Here is a 21,344-nt window from a genome sequence, read left to right as displayed (position 1 = left end):
TGTGCAGATTAGTTATCAGGCGAGACCACTTGCTAGAAGATGCCTTCAACCAGATCATGGGCTACTCCAGAAAGGACCTGCAAAGGAACAAGCTGTATGTCACCTTTGTCGGAGAGGAAGGGTGAGTAGAACAGGGCACGCTTCAATTTCTGCCTTTTGCAGCTGCACTCAGATATTTTAGCATGGCCTTTACGGTCTAGAGCCAAAAGAGGAAGGATTACAGCCAGGAAATGCCTTGTCTAAGCCTAGAACCTACAGCGGTGTGTGTGTGTTTTAACCCCATTCATCTCGCTTCCTGGCTTGTGAACTCTTTTTGCGAAGCGGTCCATGTGCTTGCGACCTGGGTTCCTTCCAGGTTTCTGAATCAGGCGAGGGCAAGCTGGCTTTCTGTGTGCTGCCGAGCACGCCCTGCACTTAGGGCAATTAAAACCCGATTAAACGTTGGGACTAATTTTAGCTGGCATTTGGGAAAGCATGTCGAAAACATCTAGATAGAGCCCAGTCAGCCGTGTTGGCCTGAAGTAATAGAACAAAGCGGTAGACAAGTCTTAAAGGTGCACTTGTCTACTGCTTTGTTTGAAAACATCCAGAGATAAAGTTGCAATAGAGCTGTGGATTGGGGAAAGGCCTGGCGTGTCGTGCCGATCTTGAATATTTGGGAAGCTTGTTGTTGAGATCAGAAATTAAACCAGGCCTAATTTGCCAGATGGAAGGGCAGGGTATAAATCCAACCTCCTCTTCCTTCTGCCATTTTTCCAGGTAAATTAATCTCAATCGCCTGGACATTTTTTGTAATTCCAGGAGATCTCCAGCTACCACCTGGAGGTTGGCAACCCTTTGGGATATCTGGTCTTGTCCTTTAACAGGGGGGAAAGTAGCAACGATATCTGTACCCACCCACCCTTCCTCAGTGCTCAGCCATTTAACCTTTTTGCTCCCTTTTGACCTGTCGCCCCATGTCAGAGGAGTTCATACTGCAGCCCCAGAGTTCATCTTGAGCCAGGCCTGCTTCCTCTCTCACGACATGGAGACAGGCTGTGAAACTCCCGCTAAATAAAGGCAAGAGGCTGCTGCTGGGTCTATAGCAGGGGTGGCCAAACGTCCTTAACGTAAGAGCCATATAGAATAAAAGTCAGATGTTTGGGAGCCACAAGACATGAGTCAGATGTTTGAGAGAAGGAAGGAAGGAAGGAAGGAAGGAAGGAAGGAAGGAAGGAAGGAAGGAAGGAAGGAAGGAAGGAAGGAAGGAAGGAAGGAAGGAAGGAAGGAAGGAAAATAGATGGAGGAGAAAGTGGAAAGAAAACAACTTTAACTTCAAATCCATTCTCCAAGCCACCAGCTGACTTGGAGAAGTGATTTAAACAGAGAAACACCTTCTCCAAGCTGCCTGATGGGGTGGGGGGCTTCAAGAACCACACAATATGTGTGAAAGAGCCACATGCAGCTCTCAAGCCACAGTTTGGCCACCCCTGGTCTATAGCGTTAAGAAAAATCTTGTGAGGAGAGAAATGCTATAGAAATGGCTCATGTGGTGAAATAGCTATATAGATTGGGTTTTTTCCTGCTGTAAATAATTAGAACAACACGAATCTCATTCTACGTTTGATTTTTCCTGTCAGCAGTTGGCCCTATGTAACCAAAGTAGTCTGAAAGCTCTTTCTCACTGTCCGTGTAATCATCTGAGCTTTTATAGATGACAGAATAATGATGCGGTGTCTGAAAACTGAAGCTTAAAAGAACAGTTTCCTTTAAATAGGGTGCTGGGAAACCAGCCGCCCATTGCAGCTCTCTGTGGTGAGAATTACCACAGTGCTGAAATACATTCGAAAAGAGAACAGAGCTGACAGATTTTCCATTGACTAAATCTTTTGAAAACAGTGTGATCTGAAATGTACCAAAAAACTTTTCTCTGCGCTGCACTGGGGCTCGGTAACGGGTGAAAGAAGTTCGTATTTAGAAAATAGTCTAACTGCTCTTGAAGGATAGTGAGCGAAAAGCCACAGTATTTCCATGCTGGAACAGTAAAACATCTGTTCTTGCAGCTGTTATGTGCAAATGCGTCTCTATCTTTAGCCTTTCTTCGGTCGAGTGCCAAAATTTTAGTCATACAAGAAACCCCAGTGGCAGAATGGGTTGACATCAATTTTTGGGTATAGATGGAGCTCTCTGTCTGGGGCAGTGATGCTTTGCATTCTTGGTGCTGGCGGAGGGGGGGGCAACAGTGGGAGGGCTTCTAGTGTCCTGGCCCCACTGATGGACCTCCTGATGGCACCTGGGTTTTTGGCCACTGTGTGACACAGAGCGTTGGACTGGATGGGCCACTGGCCTGATCCAACATGGCTTCTCTTATGTTCTTATGTTTGGGGCAGTGATGCTTCTGTATTCTTGATGTTTGGGGGGCAAGAGTGGGAAGGCTTTTAGTGTCTTGGCCCCACTGATGGACCTCCTGATGGCATCTGGTTTTTTGGCCACTGTGAGACACAGAGTGTTGGACTGGATGGGGCATTGGCCTGATCCAACATGGCTTCTCTTATGTTTGGGGCAGTGATGCTCCTGTATTCTCAGTGCTTGGGGTGCAGCAGTAGGGGTGGTTTCGAGAGTTCTGGCCCCACTGGTGGTCCTCCAAATGCCCCCTGGATTTTGGCCACTGTGTGACACAGAGTGTTGAACAGGATGGGCCATTGGCCTGATCCAACATGGCTTCTCTTGTGTTCTTATTAATGAATGATGCACATTAACTGTTAGTACAGAAAGGACTGGTTACAATGACCAGGAGGGTACAGCCAACAGTAATTAATCTTGACATTTTGTGTATGGCAGGGGAGGAGGAGCTGGTCTGCCTGTAGCCTATTATGACCATCATTAATCCAGATTTGTTTCTGGATCATGGGTTACCAGCAGTAGAATTATTGGAAGGCTTGCCCTGTTATAGAATTGAACTGGGGCCCCAATTTATAAGTAATTGTGCGTATTATTAGAGAAGCCGCAATGCATTGATCTGCGTAAAGGTCTGCGACCGAGGAAGGCGTTGCCGAAACCGGTCTCCCATTTCATTGAATTTGTTCCACTGAATTTGGGGCTACTCGCCTTGGATGACGTCGTGTGGCAACAAACGCTCAAGACTACGCCTTGATCATACTTCTATTTGTTATTACTGAGAGACTCTTCCATTGCTTTTGTCTGTGTTACTGCATCTTTAAGACTATGAAATTATATCGATTGTATTGTCCTACTCAGATTGGAGGGAAATGGCGGCTTTAGAGGGCGGATCCTGTGGCATTAAACCCTGCTGAGGTTCCTCGCCTCCCCAGTTTTCACATTTGTCCCACTTTGCAGCTAGAAGGACTAGACATTTGCTTTTCGGGAAAATAAAAGCAGGCCTTATTGGGATGTTTTTCATTCTTCAATGAATACAAAAAATGTGTGTTATTTGCAGTGCTTAGGGCAGAATTGTAGGATATATTCAGCCGTGAATATGGCCTCTTCAATACCCATTAGTTTATATGAACCTTGAACAGTTCCGCAGGGCCTGCAAGACCATCCTTTTTGGGATGGCCTTTACCGGTTAAATGACAGAGGGACTCGCCTAAGTGATTTTTACCACCATGCTGAAATAGCACCAGAATGTTAATTTTAGGAAATTTTAAATTAGATTGTTTTAAAACTAGTTACTGTTTTTAAATACTTATTGTATAATTTATTGTATTTGATGTTGTTAGCCGCCCTGAGCCTGCTTCGGCGGGGAGGGCGGGATATAAATAAAATGTTGATTGATATACACTCATTTGAAAATGATAATAATAAAGTTCACAGCCAGAGCTGTGAACTGGTGAAAGGAAGCAGACGGATTTATACCCTGCCCTTTACTATCCAAAGGCATCTCAGAGTGGCTTACGATCTCCTTTCATTCCCCTCCCCACAACAGACACTCTGTGAGGTAGGTGGGGCTGAGAGTGCTCTGACAGAAACTGCTCTTGAGGAGAACAGCTCTGTGAGAACTTGTGACTGACTCACATCAGCAGGTGCATGGGGAGGAGTGGGGAATCAAACCCGGTTCTCCCAGATATGAATCTGCGCACTTAACCACTACACCCAACTTGGCTCTCTATGGTAACCATTGTTTGTTTATACATCATACGCTCCGAATGGCTCTCAGAGCAAAAATACCAACCCAGCAGGTCAACAATTCTATAATTAAAATCACCTCAGAGATCCAATTCTGAACCTGGCCTCCCTGTAGATCAGGAAAGTAAAGTCGGGAGCTATTTCTCAGGGAAAATCTCAGCGCGTCCCAAGATTTTGGGCAACGTTTGGAGAAGGGACAAGCTGCCACCCACCATAGTCTGAGCAAAGCAGTGGGGTGGAAGGGTGTGTGGAGTGGAAGCTGTGGGGTGGAGGAGGCATGTCCACTGCTTTGGGTGGACATGCAAAGAGGCCCTGCGAGTAGCCAGTGAGCGGTCAGTTCAGCAATGTGAGAGGGGGTGGAGGGGCGTCACCCCCACAAGCCTCTTTGATTCCCCTTTTGTCATGACCCTAATAAATGTAGAGTAAAGTCTACATTAATACCACTCCAATGAAAGTCCACCAAGGAGCATTTCCTTCTTAAAGATTAAAAATCTTTAAGGGGCTTTGTGTGTGTGTGTGTGCGTGTGCGCATGTGTGCAAGCAAGCCTAGAAGAAGATGATATTGGATTTATATCCTGCCCTCCACTCCGAAGAGTCTCAGAGCGGCTCACCATCTTCTTTCCCTTCCTCCCCCACAACAGACACCCTGCGAGGTGGGTGGGGCTGGAGACGGCTCTCACAGCAGCTGCCCTTTCAAGGACAACCCCTGCCAGAGCCATGGCTGACCCAAGGCCATTCCAGCAGGTGCAAGTGGAGGAGTGGGGAATCAAACCCGGTTTTCCCAGATAAGAGTCCACACACTTCACCACTACACCAGACTGGCTGTTTCAAGGACAACTCCTGTGAGAGCTATGGCTGATCCAAGGCCATTCCAGCAGGTACAAGTGGAGGAGTGGGGAATCAAACCTGGTTCTCCCAGATAAGAGTCCGCACACTTAACTACTACACCAGACTGGCTCTCCAAGTGACTTCTGGTGATCCGTACTGGGGCATGGAGGAGATTCAGAGAAGTGGCTCGATGTAGCCTGCCTCTGCCTCCCACTCCTGGTATTCCTCAGAGGTCTCCCTTCAGTACCTGCCAGAGTCAGTCCTGCTTAGCTTCTGAGATCTGACGAGATCAGGCTTTGCCTGGGCTATCCAGGTCAGGGCGACCACAGAATAATTTTTGACAGAGGAAGCCCCTGGGTGTCGACAATCAAGATTATGCTGCTTCAAACCAACACAGCTACTCCCCAAATCTAAAATGATGGTTAAGTACACACTTTGGTGTAATAGACCCTTCCGCATTCATTGGTTACGGGTTTCTTCTTTGGGTGTTGTTGCTTTAACAGTGCGGGTGGGTGCAGTGTAGACAGTTTTAGAGGAGGATATTATAACTGCCGTCAGAATTGCTACAAGCACTCCTTAACACCAGTTTACGAGGGAACACATATCAATAGAAGGCTTTGGCCTGGCTTGTGGGCTTTCCAGACCCATCCCTTTGGCCACTGAAGATGAGATGCTAGATGCTAGGGAGGGACGGCGGCTCAGTGGTAGAGCATCTGCTTGGTAAGCAGAAGGTCTCAGGTTCAATCCCCGGTATCTCCAACTAAAAAGGGTCCAGGCAAATAGGTATGAAAAACCTCAGCTTGAGACCCTGGAGAGCCACTGCCAGTACTGTCTTTGATGGACCAAGGGTCTGATTCAGTATAAGGCAGCTTCATATGCCCATATGTTCATTACAAGGACCCTGGTCACGGCTGGTCATTGCGTTGTTGAGTTGCAAAGTTAACATCTGAAAAAGGCTTCAGTGGTGTCCATGCTTTTTTGATGCATTCCAGGCCAAGTCACGCACAAGATGTCTTCAGGGTCATTGCCTTTGAACCCAGAAAGAATTACTGTGACATCCGTTGGCGCTGTTTGGTGTAGTGGTGAAGTGTGTGGACTCTTATCTGGGAGAACCGGGTTTGATTCCCCACTCCTCCACTTGCAGCTGCTGGAATGACCTTGGGTCAGCCATAGCTCTGGCAGAGTTGTCCTTGAAAGGGCAGCTGCTGTGAGAGCCCTCTCAGCCACACCCACCTCACAGGGTGTCTGTTGTGGGGGGGGGGAGAAGATATAGGAGTTTGTTAGCCCCTCTGTCCTTGAAAGGGCAGCTGCTGTGAGAGCTCTCTCAGCCCCACTCACGTCACAGGATGTCTGTTGTGGGGGGAGAAGATATAGGAGATTGTGAGCCCCTCTATCCTTGAAAGGGCAGCTTCTGTGAGAGCTCTCTCAGCCCCACTCACGTCACAGGATGTCTGTTGTGGGGGGAGAAGATATAGGAGATTGTGAGCCCCTCTGTCCTTGAAAGGGCAGCTTCTGTGAGAGCTCTCTCAGCCCCACTCACGTCACAGGATGTCTGTTGTGGGGGGAGAAGATATAGGAGATTGTGAGCCGCTTTGAGTGTCTGATTCAGAGAGAAGGGCGGGGTTTAAATCTGCTGTCTTCTTCTTCTTAATGGCATCCTTAAGGATTTGAATATATTTTTTAAAAAAATTTTCACAATGCGAATGCGTGGGCGTCCAAGAGGAATTCATTCCCTTCACAGGAGTTAAGACATGGATTTGTAGTATAAACTGCGTGCACTCCAAACCCAAATTGCAGGGACTGAATCACTGTGAATCAGATCAACTTGTCTGTTCCTGAAGGACAGAAGAGGAAATATTTGGGCTATCTGTTTGTGTTTCAGCCAACGTCACTCAGATTAGTATCTCAAATGTATCTTCATGCAAATTTATGCTGGAAATCATGTTCAGTCATATGTGCTCTCGTAGACATTTGTTTGGCCTTGTAAACCAGAGGTCCCCAGTCCCTAGGCTATGGACCAGTACCGGTCCATGGCCTGTTAGCAACCGGGCCGTGAGTTGTATAGTTATTTTGTTATATATTACAATGTAATAGTAATAATAAGAAGAAGATGACGACATTGGGTTTATATCTTACCCTCCACTCCAAATCTCAGAGTGGTTCACAATCTCCTTTACCTTCCTCCCCCACAACAGACACCCTGTGAGGTGGGTGAAGCTGAGAGAGCTCTCCCAGAAGCTGCCTTTTCAAGGACAGCTCTGCAAGAACTATGGCTGACCCAAGGCCATTCCAGCAGCTGCAAGCGGAGGAGTGGGGAATCAAACCCGGTTCTCCCAGATAAGAAGAGTCCACACACTTCACCACCACACCAAACTAACAGAAATAAAGTGCACAATGGTATCATCCCGAAACCATCACCGCCCCCACCCCCGGTCTGTGGGAAAATTGCCTTCCACAAAACCGGTCCCTGGTGCCAAAAAGGTTGGGAGCCGCTGTGGGATTAAAGCTTGGTTCTCAGTCTTGTGGACATTAGGTTGGTTGTAGTTATTTGATCTCATTATGGAAACAGGCTGTTAGTGACGAACCGAGTTGAGTGTGGTGCCTGTGATAAATATTGGTGGTGGAAGGTGATACATTCATCAGACTGTGAAGGGAAGGATGACAACTTTAAAAGCCTATATTCCTTTTTGTCTTTAAAATAATGAGAACTGAAGAGAAGCCATGTTGGATCAGGCCAGTGGCCCATCCAGTCCAACACTCTGTGTCACATAAGAACATAAGAGAAGCCATGTTGGATCAGGCCAATGGCCCATCCAGTCCAACGCTCTGTGTCACATAAGAACATAAGAGAAGCCATGTTGGATCAGGCCAATGGCCTATCCAGTCCAACACTCTGTGTCACATAAGAACATAAGAGAAGCCCTGTTGGATCAGGCCAATGGCCCCTCCAGTCCAACACTCTGTGTCACATAAGAACATAAGAGAAGCCCTGTTGGATCAGGCCAATGGCCCCTCCAGTCCAACACTCTGTGTCACATAAGAACATAAGAGAAGCCCTGTTGGATCAGGCCAGTGACCCCTCCAGTCCAACACTCTGTGTCACACAGTGGCCAAAACCCAGCAGGGCCTTGAGAGGAGGTCCTACAGCAGGGCCAGAATTCCAGAAACCCTCCCACTCTTGCCCCCCAAGCACCAAGAATACAGAGTGTCACTGCCCCAGACATAAGAACATAAGAGAAGCCATGTTGGGTCAGGCCAGTGGCCCATCCGGTCCAACCCTCCGTGTCACACAGTGGCCAGAACCCAGCAGGGCCATCAGAAGGTCCACCATCAGGACCAGAACTCCAGAAGCCCTCCCACTGTTGCCCACCGCCCCACGAACCAAGGATACACAGCATCACTGCCCCAGACAGTGTTCCACCTATACCTTATGGCTAAGAGCCACTGATGGACCTCTTCTCCATATGTTGATCCAGTCCACTCATGAAGCTGTCTATGTTTATAGCTGTCACCACTTCCTGCAGCAATAAATTCCATATGTTAATTACTCTTTAGGTGAAATAACTTGTAAAGTTGTCATCTGGGCCAGGCCAAAGAATTTTGTTACCCAAAGCACAGTATGGTTGGGGCTGTGGCTTAGTGTCAGAGCCTCTGCTTGGCATGCAGAAGGTCCCCGGTTCAATCCCCAGCATCTCCAGTTGAAAGCACCAGGCAAAAGGGAACAGGAAAGACCTCCACCCGAGACCCTGGAGAGCATGTCAGTCTGAGTAGAGAATGTCGACTGCGATGGACCAGTAGTTTGATTCAGGGGTCATTTTGTAGAAAAATAGGTGGTGGAGCTTATCCAGGGATTGTTATGCAGCTGCACCTACTATTCAATGGACAAGAAGGTGGAACTCTCAGGAGGGGGTGGAACTCTCAGAAAGGTTCAGGAGCTGTGCTCCTGTGAGCTCCCACTGAATCCGAGGCCTGGTTTGATTCAGTATAAGGCAGCTTTACTACCCTACTCCCCATTTAGTTCCCTCTTTTTAGTTCTCTCTTTTTGCAAAGTAGCCACTCTGATTTTGACAGAAATGTATAACCAGGGGTGGAATAATAGCAGGAGCTCCTTTGCATATTAGGCCACACACCCCTGATGTAGCCAATCCTCTAACACCTTACAAGGCTCTTTTTTGTAAGCTCTTGGAGGATTGGCTACATGAGGAGTGTGTGGCCTAATATGCAAAGGAGCTTCTAGAATTCCACCCCTGTGTATAACAAAGTGTAGTGTTGGAATGTGCCGTCAGGTAGGTGCGAACATGGGAAGCCCGTAGAGTTTTCAAGGCAGGAGATGCTCAGAGATGATCTTCCATTGCCTGCCTCTGTGGAGATGGTTTGCCATGGCCTGTCTCTTGGACTTCCTTGGTGGTCTCCCGTCAGAGTCCTAGCTAGGGCTTACTCTGCTTAGCTTTCAGGGTTCGATGAGATCAGGCTAGCCTGGGCTATCCGGGACAGGACATCACAGAATGACCTGCAGGCAAAACATCTGCATCCAAAGAAGACCCAGAAATTCATTCATTCATTTAACTTCATTTGTCCCAACGCCCTTCCCCTCAAAGTGGAGATCCAGAGTAGCTGACATCCAGGGCTGGCAAACTAGGCATTTGCCTAGGAAGCCAGCCTTCTGGGGGCCCCAAACTGGACTTTTCATTTTTTTTCCACGCAATTCATCTGTTTTTGAGCATTGGTTATCAGCAGGGGTGGAATTCTAGCAGGAGCTCCTTTGCATATTAGGCCACACACCCCTGATGTAGCCAATCCTCCAAGAGCTTACAGGGCTCTTTTTTGAAAGCTCTTGGAGGACTGGACACATCAGGGGTGTGTGGCCTAATATGCAAAGGAGCTCCTGCTAGAATTCCACCCCTGGTTATCAGTGCAGGGGTCCCCCGCCAGGTGTTAGCCTTGTCTAGGGTACCAGACAGTGTAGGGCCAACCCTGCTTACAGCAGACTCTCCTCTGTTTTGGAAAGAACGTTGGAATCGGTCAATGTGGAAAGGAATACATCTCTCCCTCAGCGCCACCCTGAAATTTAGGAAGCAGAAGTCCCTATTCCAGACAGATTTATCTGATTCAAGTGAGAGTGCTCATTTCTGCCTCTAACTCCAGCCGTGTAGAAACCAGCCTGTTAGTCACAAACAGGATAATCACACAGTCATCTGATGGTGTTTGGGTAACACTGGAAGCTGCCTTTAAAATACCTCACGGCCTTTTGAGAAGCCTGACAGAATGGACTCCGTATGACTTCACTTCCCGCGGCGCTACATACGCCTCGGACGTGATGAGCGACCCAGGTTAGATTGGTAGCTATCTTGATCTTATCTGAAGAAGCGAGCAGTGACTCATGGGAGCTCACACCCGGCTGCAAATTTTGTTCGTCTTCAGGGCGCGACTGGGCTCTTGCTCTCAGATTGACTGTGGATGTATAAAAGAAAATGGAGAGTAAGCATTTCTCCCTGTGGGATAAATGTGGCCAAGAAATGGTCCATAGTTTGGGGGTGGGCAGGATATGTACGGAAGTACTCTATGACTTTCTGCCTCTTAAGGTATTTTCCCTTGCCCGTAAGCCAACAGTGTCCCCAGCGTTCAGCCACTTTTCTTTCTAATCACAAACTGGTTTAGAACTCACATGGTTGTAATTCAGACAAGACAGGGTTGTGATGTTTTATTAAATGGGAAGATGTTTCTAGAGAGACAAAAAAAAGGTCTGGGTGCAAAAGGACCCTGGAAGTAGGAGGCAAAAGGAGCTCTGAGCCTGCTTCAGTGCGGAGGGCGGGATATAAGCCCAATAAATAAATAAATAATATATTTATATTTGGGGTTCTTCTTTTCCTCCCCTTTGGGAGTTCTTCTTTTCTTTTTTAACTTCAGAGAGCCAGTTGAGTGTAGTGGTGAAGTGCACAGGCTCTTATCTGGGAGAAGCAGGTTTGAATCCCCTCTCCTCTGCTGCTGGAATGGCCTTGGGTCAGCCATAGCTCTTGCAGAGGTTGTCCTTGAAAGGGCAGCTTCTGGGAGAGCTCTGTTGTGGGGGGAGAAAATAAAGGAGATTGTAAGCCACTCTGCGATTCAGAGTATAGGGTGGGATATAAATCCAATATCATCATCTTCTTCAATACCCTTTGAGTTTTCCCCCAGGATAACTGTGCTCCAGAGATACATTTTAAGTGTCCTGGAGGGAGACATACCCTTCCGATAACTGATGCCCCCCATTAATTTGAAAAGCATCTAGGGAGAAGAATATGTTCTTTGCATAGGACAATACCCTAATTGTAAAACATGTTATCTTCTGCCTCCACAGCCATTTTGTTTTTAATCGTGGGACATTTTCTACCTCAGAATGCGCTGGAATTTGGCTTGGGGTAGAACAGGCGTCCCCAACCCTTTTTGAGCCTTCAGGTTCATTTGGAATTCTGACATGCTGTGGTGGGCACAGCAATAAAATGGCTGCTGCTAGAGGTGGGGCCCGCCACAAAATGATTGGCGCAGCTGAATTTCAGTTATACACAGTGCAGATCTTTGTGCTGTGGTGGCAGCTGCTGCCGAATTTTTTTTAAAAAACCTGCACAGCCAATCGGAAGTCTTACTGGGCAAAAGCCCCACTTGGCCCCGCCCACTTCCTGAAAACGTTTGACCGTTGCCAGAAAAGGTGTTGGCGGGGACCCATGAAGTAGAATATACCCCAGAGTACAATTCGTGGAAGTTTTTTTCTGAGTAGCTGTGAATCGACTTAATGACTCATTATCTAGGAAAGAGGAAGAAACGGGTAGAAAACATTCATTTTAAGTGGAAGTACTTGATCCAAGGCTAATCTTGTAAAATATTATCAAAGAAACCTGAATTTATGATTTACTAGGCTGTCCATCACAAGGTTTCCCTTCAGCATAGCTGCAGTTTGGTTCAAGGACAACTCAGAATAGGGAAGAGTACTACGTCGCAATTGATTATCTTATCTCTTCACTGAAACATGTCAGCGATGCGAAGAGCTTGCTTTTTGGTACAACCTGAAATGGTTTTTCTAGAGGACTGAAACATTCGTAGCAGCATAATAAGGTGATTTCCATGCAGCGACAGCTCTCTGAGGTTTTCTCATTACTGTTGCGGCTGCTGATTCAAACGCAGCAGCTGGTGCGGCTTACAGATGGTAGATTTCCTTGCATTTTTCTTGCTGCAGGAATCCTCACTCCCTTTTTAAAAATCAATAAGCCGTCCAGTGGCATGGGGCAGCCACAGTGAGGATGCGGGCTGGACTGGATAGTCCTTTCTGCATGGCAGATATCTGTTTGGGGCTCTGATCAGAAGCTCCTGGTTTGAAGAAACCCCAAGGAAACAATATGCAAAATCCAGGTTTGTTTGCAAGGATTTTTTAACAAACAAAGATCAAGCTTACAGAATATTAATAAAGAATAATTATCATCATCGTTAATAATATATTGTCTGTGTTGAATAGCCTGAAGATCCTGAGATTGTATGGCAGCCGCAAGTTCTAGCTCTTAGAGTTATGCTAGTGGGGAGCTAGACTTATTTTTAGGGACTGAGGGAGCTGTGACTGACCCAAGGTCAGCCAGCTAGCTGCATGTGAAGGAGTGGAGCCTTGAACCCAGATTAGAGTCTGCCGCTCTTAACCACTACACCAAACTGGCTTAGAGCTTACAGAAATAACGGGCTAAGCTTCCATTCGCTGGGACTCAAACATGCAAGCTTTGCTGGTCCTTGAGACAAGATGCCTGGCTAAAACTAAGTATCTTATACCCTAATTCCTGGCTATGAGTAAAAAAAAAATCGTTAATCAAGCTATCCTAAACACTGAGATAAGCCAGGCCATCTCACACTTGGTGTCCACTGGTGAGAGAAAACAAATCAGCCTTCCTAGGTAAGAACTGCTAACAAGCATGAGAGAGAATAGTCTCTTGGGAGTGGCCAACAGCCATCCTTTCACAAAGCTCCAGGTAACTAAAGGTCAATCACCAGCCTGAAACAAAGAGGGAGTTGCAAAGGCTATATGTGGCTTCCTGTTGGCTGCCATCTTTCCCAAAAGATCATGGCAATACAGGCTTAGGAAAGATCACAGAGAAGCTGGAAGAAGAGCTAGAACAGGGGTGTCAAACATGCGGCCTGGGGGCCAAAATCAGGCCCCCGAGCAACTGGCTGTCATCTACTTCCTTCTCCCTTTTTATTGCTTCCTTCTGCATCACAGCTTGCTTTGCCACACTTGCTCAATGGCACAGGAGCTACAGAGCAAAGCGTCTATTTTCTTCATTGGCTGAGGCTCCTCCCTTGGGGAGGAAGAGGAGGAGGAATAGCTTGCTTCGCCAGGCTTTCTCAGTCTCACAGCAGAGCTACTGAACCAGGCCTCTCTTCCTTCTGTTGGCTGAGGCTCCTCCCCATCCTGGTCCCCTGAGGAAGGAAGGAAAGAGCTTCCTTTGCCCAGTTCCCTGGCTTGCACAGGAGAGATACAAAGAGTTAGGGTTAAGACCAGCAAGTGCTAATCTTTTAAGTATATTTTAAGTTTTTAAAAAATCGTCAATTGTGTTTGTCTGTGTCCTTTATAAAGTTTATATCACCACTGCCTGGCATTACATTTTGTGACACACACATGGCCCGGCCCGACAAAGTCTCACTTATGTCAGATTCAGTCCTTATAACAAATGGATTTGATACCCCTAAGCTAGAAGGCACACGAGATACTGCTGATGTTGTATGGGAGGGAAGAATGTGTCCTAATGAGATCTAGCCCCTGGTGTAGAATTGACCTGAGCCACTTTCGCTGTGCCTCCTACACAAACAGGTTTGGGGATTACTTCAGGATTTGTTTTGTACACCTCAGTTGTGTTGCAACCCCGTCTGGGATTTTGGTTTGTTTTCTCCTCTTTCCCCCAAACTTCCCTTTGTGAAGCAGGGTGGGGTGGGAATGGAAACGGCGGAGCCAAATGCAAACCCAGCCCAGATCAGTCACCCCATCAGTCTGCGAGATTTTTTTGTTTAAATCAAACATGGCGGCCGCTTTTCTCTTCAGCAGAACAGTCGAGGACTTCATTCTTCGTGTTGATGTTTAAAGAACAATAGGTCGGAAACTCGCACAGTTGCAATTCAGACCGGGGAGGGGCAATGGAACAATATTCAGTGGGGAAGGTGTGGTTAGAGACCCACCCTACAAAGTGGGAAGCAGCAACTTAACCTGTTTATCACCCAATTAAGAGCAATCGTTTTATTTCTCTCCTCACCTTCAGCCCAGTGACAATTGTGGTTTTGGGAAGGATAAACAAAGTCGTCTGTCGTTCTCTTTGTCATCTGGAAATTAGACTTGGCACAATATTAAATTTTGCAGGACTTCACCAGTCAAGGCTGTATACAAAGAGAAGGATGATTATAAACTCAGGACTCTCCCCGTCAACATGGACCGTGGGCTAAAGATATGCAAGTGTACATCCTGCCAAGAAAGGATTTCTTGCCGTGGTTTTATGTCAGCCAGTTCTCAGCTGGATATTAGGAAAAACTTTTTTACCGTAAGAGTTGTTTCAATAGTGGAATCCGTTACTGGGGGGGGCGGTGAGCTCCCCCTCACGGCAGTCTTTAAGCAGCGGCTGGACTAGCACTCATCAGGGTTGCTCTAGGCTGATCCTGCCTTGAGCAGGGGGTTGGACTAGATGGCCTCTGTGGCCCCTTCCAGCTCTGTGATTCTAGGATTTGCCATTCTTTTCCTAACTCATGAGATGGCCATTTTCCTGAGGTTCTTTTCCTCCTCCTCCTCCTCTTCTATGGTAATAGGAATGGAACTTATTAGGGTGAGCCATTTATTGGAGATGGTTCTTCCAAACAATATTATGGTTCTTCTTTTCCACTTCCTTCCTCAAACTAATCTCTCCCTACTTAGAAGACAACAATGAAAATCCCTCGAGTGCTTTAAACCCCCCCCCCAAACCCTGAATAATGATGTTGTGGGTAACAGCAGGACAAATCAGAGATAGTCCCACAATACATATTCGTCCTCACTCGGTGGTGAGTTGCATGTTTGAGCTGGGAAAGTTCCATCAACCGTCATCACAATTCCAATGGAATGCTTTTGAGGGAACTAATCTTTGCTTCCAATGCTGAGCTATTAAATGTAGAGGTGTTACAGGATGTGTTGTACAGATGTCAGAGAACCCAACACCCAGTGATCCATTAGGCCTTTGGTTCCCCTCATTGTGGAGAAAGACTGTCCTTTCCCTAGGTAGAAGATGCAAGGAGGAGGAGGTGATGGAAAGCTGAAGTCAGAGGGCAGATAACGGGAAGGAGATAGGGTTGCCAACTTCAGGTTAGGAAATTCCTGAAGATTTAAGGGGTAGCGCCTGGAGAGGATGGGGTTTGAGGAGGGGTGGGACCTCAGACAGGTACAATGTCATACACTCCACCCTCCAAACCAGCCATTTCCTCTTGGGGAACCACTGTATTAGGCCAACTCATTGGTGGTTAAATTGCACATCTGTAGTCTCTGGAAGTGTTCTGCTGTGAAGCAGGCTTCTATAAAGAGTTTTTGCAGGAAACAGGCACTGATTTTTTTTTCCCTCAGAGAGACTCTTAAGATGAGAAAACCCTTACTTATGGAACTGTTAAAAAAAAAAGCGCTTTAAGGGATGGAATTACCGACTTTAGTAGTAAAACAGAATGCCTTGCTGACTCACCTTCTGAACTTTCAGATCTAAAATGGTGTAGAGTCGATCCAACGACCAAGACCTTTTCAATTTGGTTGTCTTGTATAATGTTATTCTTTGTGCTTTCTCTCTCTTTTTTAAAGACTGGACTACAGTGGACCTTCAAGGGAGTTTTTTTTCCTGGTATCCAGAGAACTCTTCAACCCGTATTATGGCTTATTCGAATATTCTGCCAATGATACCTACACTGTACAAATAAGCCCCATGTCTGCTTTTGTGGACAATCACCATGAATGGTAAGAATGATTTTTTTTTTTAAACTGTCCTCCCTCCAAAGAGCACAATGAGGAAACTTACACAACCGTCCCCCTCCTCTGTTTTATCCTCACAAAAGAGCCAGCATGGTTAGGTGGTTAAGAGCAGCAGGCTCTAATCTGGAGAGCTGGGTTCAATCAACCGCTCCTCCTTCTCCGCGTGGGGCCTGCTGGGTGACCCTGGGCCAGTCACAGTTCTCTCAGGACTCTCTCAGCCCTGCCCGCCTCATGCGGTGCCTGTTGTGGGGAGAGGACAGGAAGGCAATCGTCAGCCGCTTTGAATCTCCTCGAGGTAGAGAAAAGTGAGATATGAAAAACCTGCCCCTCCTCTTCTTCCTTGTAACAATCTCAATGATCCTGTGAGGTAATTTAGGCCAAACAATGGTGACCAGGGCTTTTTTTGTAGCAGGAACTCCTTTGCATATTAGGCCACACACCCCTGCTGTAGCCAATCCTCCAAGAGCTTAGAGGGCTCTTCGTACAGGGCCTACTGTAAGCTCCAGGAGGGACTGGCTACATCAGGAGGTGTGGCCTAATATGCAAAGGTGTTCCAGCTCCAAAAAAAGCCCTGGTGGTGACTAACCAGTCAGTCATCGAACTTCATCACCAAGTGAAAGGTGTTATTAATCCTCTTATAACCTCTAATGTTGCCTGTTTCCTTCAGCTCGCAGTTCAAACCAGGGAAGCTGTTAACTGATGTATTTTGTTTGTGCCTTGCTTTGTTCTTTCACTGCGTTCTTAAACTTTTAGCTCGTAACGTCTTTGATATGCCAATAAAGGTTGTCTGTCATTACCAAGTGGGAGTTTGTATCCAAGTCTCTCAAGACTTTGCCAGACTCCAGCCACAGCAGTAGACTTCCTTTCCTGATTCCTGTCGTTTATGTGGAGTATCAGATATCGTAGGAGTAAATTGCTCGTGCCACTGTGGCCCATTTTGTTTGCTTCCCTTCTGTCGTGTGTCGAACGCAGCTCTGTGGTGTCTGGATGCCAACTCCTTCAGGCTTCGCATTTGTACGAGAATTCTGGCAGTCACTTCCTTTATCAGCGCTTCAGGCGTGAAATGCGGAATAACATTGAATGTTGTTTGGGAGTCCAGTCAGTCAATGACAGGCGATCTCAGTCCGACCCCATCTCTTTCCATGAATACAGATTAGGGGAAGGAATGGGGAGGGGGCAGTGACCCATTTCCTTCCGAGGAAAAGGTTCTTATTTGGTCTCGGGGCTTTTTGGCAACGAACGTATCACCATTCAGCCAGCATCAGTTTCGAGGATAAGGAAAAGCAAGCGGCAACACAGTAAAGAAACAGCAGGAGAAACAGAAAAACTGGGTTACAATAAATAAATAAATAAACACTCAGACCAATTGCACACTAGACCTTTAATCCTAGTTTAGCCCTGTCCCCAAGCTGACATTCTGCAATAAAATCATAGAGTCACCGAGTTGGTTTCTCTGATTCTAGTGCAGAACGTCAGCTTGGGGACAAGGCTAAACCAGGATTAAAGGCCTAGTGTGAAATTGGTCTCAAAGATACCATGTAAAAGATCTTGGTCTTTTTTATTTTTAATTGAACTTTTATTGGTTCTCCCCCTCCCCCCAGTTGAACTAATGACAGATCAGATGTGACCTCTTGATTTCTTTTTCTCTGGCAGGTTCCGGTTTAGCGGCCGAATCCTTGGCCTCGCCCTGATCCATCAGTATTTGTTAGATGCCTTCTTTACACGCCCGTTCTATAAAGCCCTGCTCAGAATGTGAGTAGACAGTTTTTTCTAATTTCCCCGAAAAGGGGCAGCACTTTGAGTGAATCAACTGTAGATTTCTGGTCCACAAAAGTCAGTCCTTCCGATAGCACCCTTGGCGTTCCCCTGCTTATTGGTGAGGCAATGAAATGAGACCATCAACTGGTGACAGAACAGGTTTCTGCAGCCTCTGTCATGGGCAGTGACAACCGGGCGGGACCCCCACCCAAGTTGGCAGCCAAACTCATAGCTGGCCCCTCTAGCACTTCTGAGGGAGGGGCATGTTTAGCCAGAAGAGGAGGCGGCTGAGAGGTGATAGGATCACTGTGTTCAAGTACTTGAAGGGCTGTCATCTAGAGGAGGGTGTGGAATTGTTTTCTGTGGCCCCGGAAGGTAGGACCAGAACCAATGAGTTGAAACTAAATCAAAAGAGTTTCCGGCTCAACATTAGGAAGAACTTCCTGACCGTCAGAGTGATTCCTCAGTGGAACAGGCTTCCTCCTCGGGAGGTGGTGGGCTCTCCTTACTTGGAGGTTTTTAAGCAGGGGCTAAATGGCCATCTGACAGCAATGAAGATCCTGTGAACTGATGAGGAGGTGTTTGTGGTTTTCCTGCATTGTGCAGGGAGTTGGACTGGATGACCCTGGAGGTCCCTTCCAACTCTATGATTCTGTGAGGTTGCCTGAGCCAGCATTCCCTGCACTTGACCCAGCAGCAGAGGAAGAGGAGGACAGCTACAAGCAGGGAGCCTGCCCAACTCACCCCTGCGGGTAGCTCAATTGAGGGAGCAACTCTGCCAATTAGAGGGATGCATGCCTACGAGGAAGGCAGTTGCTGAGTCCTGAGTCTTCGCAGAAGCTTCCCCACTTGCTAATTGGAATCATAGCATCAAAGAATCCTAGAATCATAGAGTTGGAAGGGAGCTCCAGGGTCATGTAGTCCAACCCCCTGCACAATGCAGGAAACTCACAAACACCTCCCCCTAAATTCACAGGATCCTCATCGCTGTCAGACGGCCATCTAGCCTCTGTTGAAAAACCTCCAAGGAAGGAGAGCCCACCACCTCCTTGTTCCACTGAGGAACTGCTCTAACGGTCTGAAAGTTCTCCTTAATGTGGAGCTGGAAACTCTTTTGATTTAATTTCAACCCATTGGTTCTGGTCCTACCTCCTGGGGCCACAGAAAACAATTCCACACCATCCTTTATTGGACAGCCCTTCAAGGACTTGAAGATGGGGATCCTATCACCTCTCAGCCGCCTCCTCTCCAGGCAAAACATGCCCAAATCCTTCAGCCTTTCTTCACAGGACTTGGTCTCCAGACCCCTCACCACCATTTAGCACCCTGCACAGGGCTGGGCTCTCAGTGGAAAGCAACAAGTCATTTTTGTGACAACTCAAGTCCATCCTGTAAGCTCTTGAGAGTCGGTGCTCTCAAAAACATATAGCCTAGAAATTCTTTTGGTCTGTAAGTTGCTACTGGACTTGAATCTAAGACCGATTTCGCAATAGGCTTGTTCCGGGTGAAGAGCCCTTTTGCTCCCGGCGCTTCTCTCGGTTTTTGCACCAGCTGCCCCGGAGCTGTGAGTTAGCGCGGTGCTTTTCCGCAGCAAGCGAGATCCTCTTCCAAGCAGTTTCTGCTTGCCTCGGAAAAGCGGCAGGCCAACTTGTGGCTCTGGGCAGCTTGTGCAAAAACCGAGAGAAGCACTGGGGCAAAAGGGCTCTCCACCTGGAATAAGCCCTAGAGCGAAATCGGTCTAATTGTTTGCCTGGAGCAAGAGGGCGCAACCCTCTGAAGCTGTCTTCCCTTCAGTGATGTTGGGATAGAATGCGAGCGATGAATCTGTTAAGACTTGGAATCATCCTAATTTACAAAACGATTTTTCTCTTTGAGCAGCTGGTGTTTTAGGAAGCTTCCTTAAAAGAGTAGCTTGAATAAGAGGAGCGATATTTGTGGCCGGCTGGCACACAGAGACTGGCTTTGTTACAATTTCGCAAAAAGAATTATAGGCCTGGGCAAAGGGGCCCACACAAAGATGGCACTGATAACCTTGTGATCGTGGAGGGTGCCAATTCCTGATGGGCCTTTGCAGGGGGAAGGCATGGATTTGCTATCTACATTTTTCATTTAAAATAGCATGGAATGGAGAAGAAAAGATGGGTGATATTTTTTAAAATAAGTCTAGATCACGTGCCCCACAAAGAAAAATGTGTAGATGAATATCTTCTCTTGGTATAAAGATACTCAGAGATTTTGGGGGGGGACTCAGAGATTTGGGGAGGAAATAAAGCAAACCCAAAGGAATGTCTCCGTAACGGCTCTTCAGCTGTTTTCTTTTTTGTTCTCACTAGGTTGCAAGAATGTCCTAAGTCCTCCTCCTTAACCATTGCTGTCTCCTCCATTTCTCTAACCTCTTCTTGTTTGTGTTAGACTGTGCGACCTGAGTGACTTGGAATACCTTGATGAGGAGTTCCACCAGAGTTTGCAGTGGATGAAAGACAACGATATACATGATATCCTCGATCTCACATTCACTGTAAATGAAGAAGTCTTTGGACAGGTGTGCACCCTTTTTCCTTAACCAGAAAAAAAAATTAATAGAGAAAAGACGTCTTGCTTTCTTGTATTGGATAACGGGAGAGTTGTGTTGTTGAGTTGTCTGAGTGCATTTCTCCACCCACCACCCCATCAAGTCACATTGATGTTCTCAAGATGTTGATAAATGTTGTATGTAGAGATATAAAGGGAAATACCTGGTTTGGAGAAGGCATTTGTCTCTTTAAATCACTTCGCCAAGCCAGCCAGTGGCTTGGAGAATGTATTTAAAGTTGCTTTCTTTCTGCCTCCCTCTCCCTCCTCCCTCTCTCCATCTTCCTTCCTTCCTTCCTTCCTTCCTTCCTTCCTTCCTTCCTTCCTTCCTTCCTTCCTTCCTTCCTTCCTTCCTTCCTCCCTTCCTCCCTTCCTCCCTTCCTCCCTTCCTCCCTTCCTTCCTTCCTTCCTTCCTTCCTTCCTTCCTTCCTTCCTTCCTTCCTTCCTTCCTTCCTTCCTTCCTTCCTTCCTTCCTTCCTGTCTTGCAGCTCTCAAACATCTGACATTCATGTCTTGCGACTCTCAAAGATCAGACATTTATTTCATATGGTTCTTACATAAATTAAGTTTGGCCACCCCTGTTATAGTCACTCAGGATGTGAGGTGCTCCATTTAGTAGAGGGTGAAATTATAGGGAACATTGATGGGGGCGGGGGGCATGTGCTACAGACTGGCATGCCTATACCGATGCCAAAAGTATGGATATTGCTCCTTTCAGACAAAATGGAGATAGTGAAATATGCGTTCTCATCATGCATGTGGTGAAACGTAATGACTGAAAAGGGCTTATGTGGTGGCCACTCCCTGAGAGAAGAATTCCCTCACTGAGTGAACGGCAAACAGACTTTTCCCTCGGCTGGGGGAGGGATCACCGCTTCTCTGCACATTGTTGTTCCAGTGCAATGAACCCCCATCCATGTGGCCACAGCTTTGCATCACCGCAGTTGTGCATGCTAGCAGTAATTACACGGGTTGCTACCCATGCTGGAAACGGTGGCACCGAAAGAGACAAGAGTACGGTCGAGGGACGTAAGCACACAATTCAAGTGATCTGCCCAGTGATGTGGAACTCAGCCCGTGTGGG

The 21,344-nt window shown here is 47.0% G+C and overlaps 1 protein-coding gene across 1 annotated transcript in view; it reads left to right on the top strand.

The window, feature by feature from the left end:
* Window positions 1-21,344, top strand: part of HECW2 (HECT, C2 and WW domain containing E3 ubiquitin protein ligase 2) — a 300,474-nt gene that overhangs the window by 262,764 nt on the left and 16,366 nt on the right. The window contains exons 21-24 of the mRNA XM_060256888.1: window positions 8-121; window positions 15,764-15,916; window positions 17,585-17,683; window positions 20,102-20,231. Of these exons, the coding sequence (XP_060112871.1) occupies window positions 8-121; window positions 15,764-15,916; window positions 17,585-17,683; window positions 20,102-20,231 (496 nt within the window). The remainder of the gene's footprint in view (window positions 1-7; window positions 122-15,763; window positions 15,917-17,584; window positions 17,684-20,101; window positions 20,232-21,344) is intronic.

Source organism: Heteronotia binoei, chromosome 16 (genome assembly GCF_032191835.1).
Source record: "Heteronotia binoei isolate CCM8104 ecotype False Entrance Well chromosome 16, APGP_CSIRO_Hbin_v1, whole genome shotgun sequence".
NCBI lineage: Eukaryota > Metazoa > Chordata > Lepidosauria > Squamata > Gekkonidae > Heteronotia > Heteronotia binoei.
This window is presented reverse-complemented; position numbering and strand designations above follow the sequence as displayed.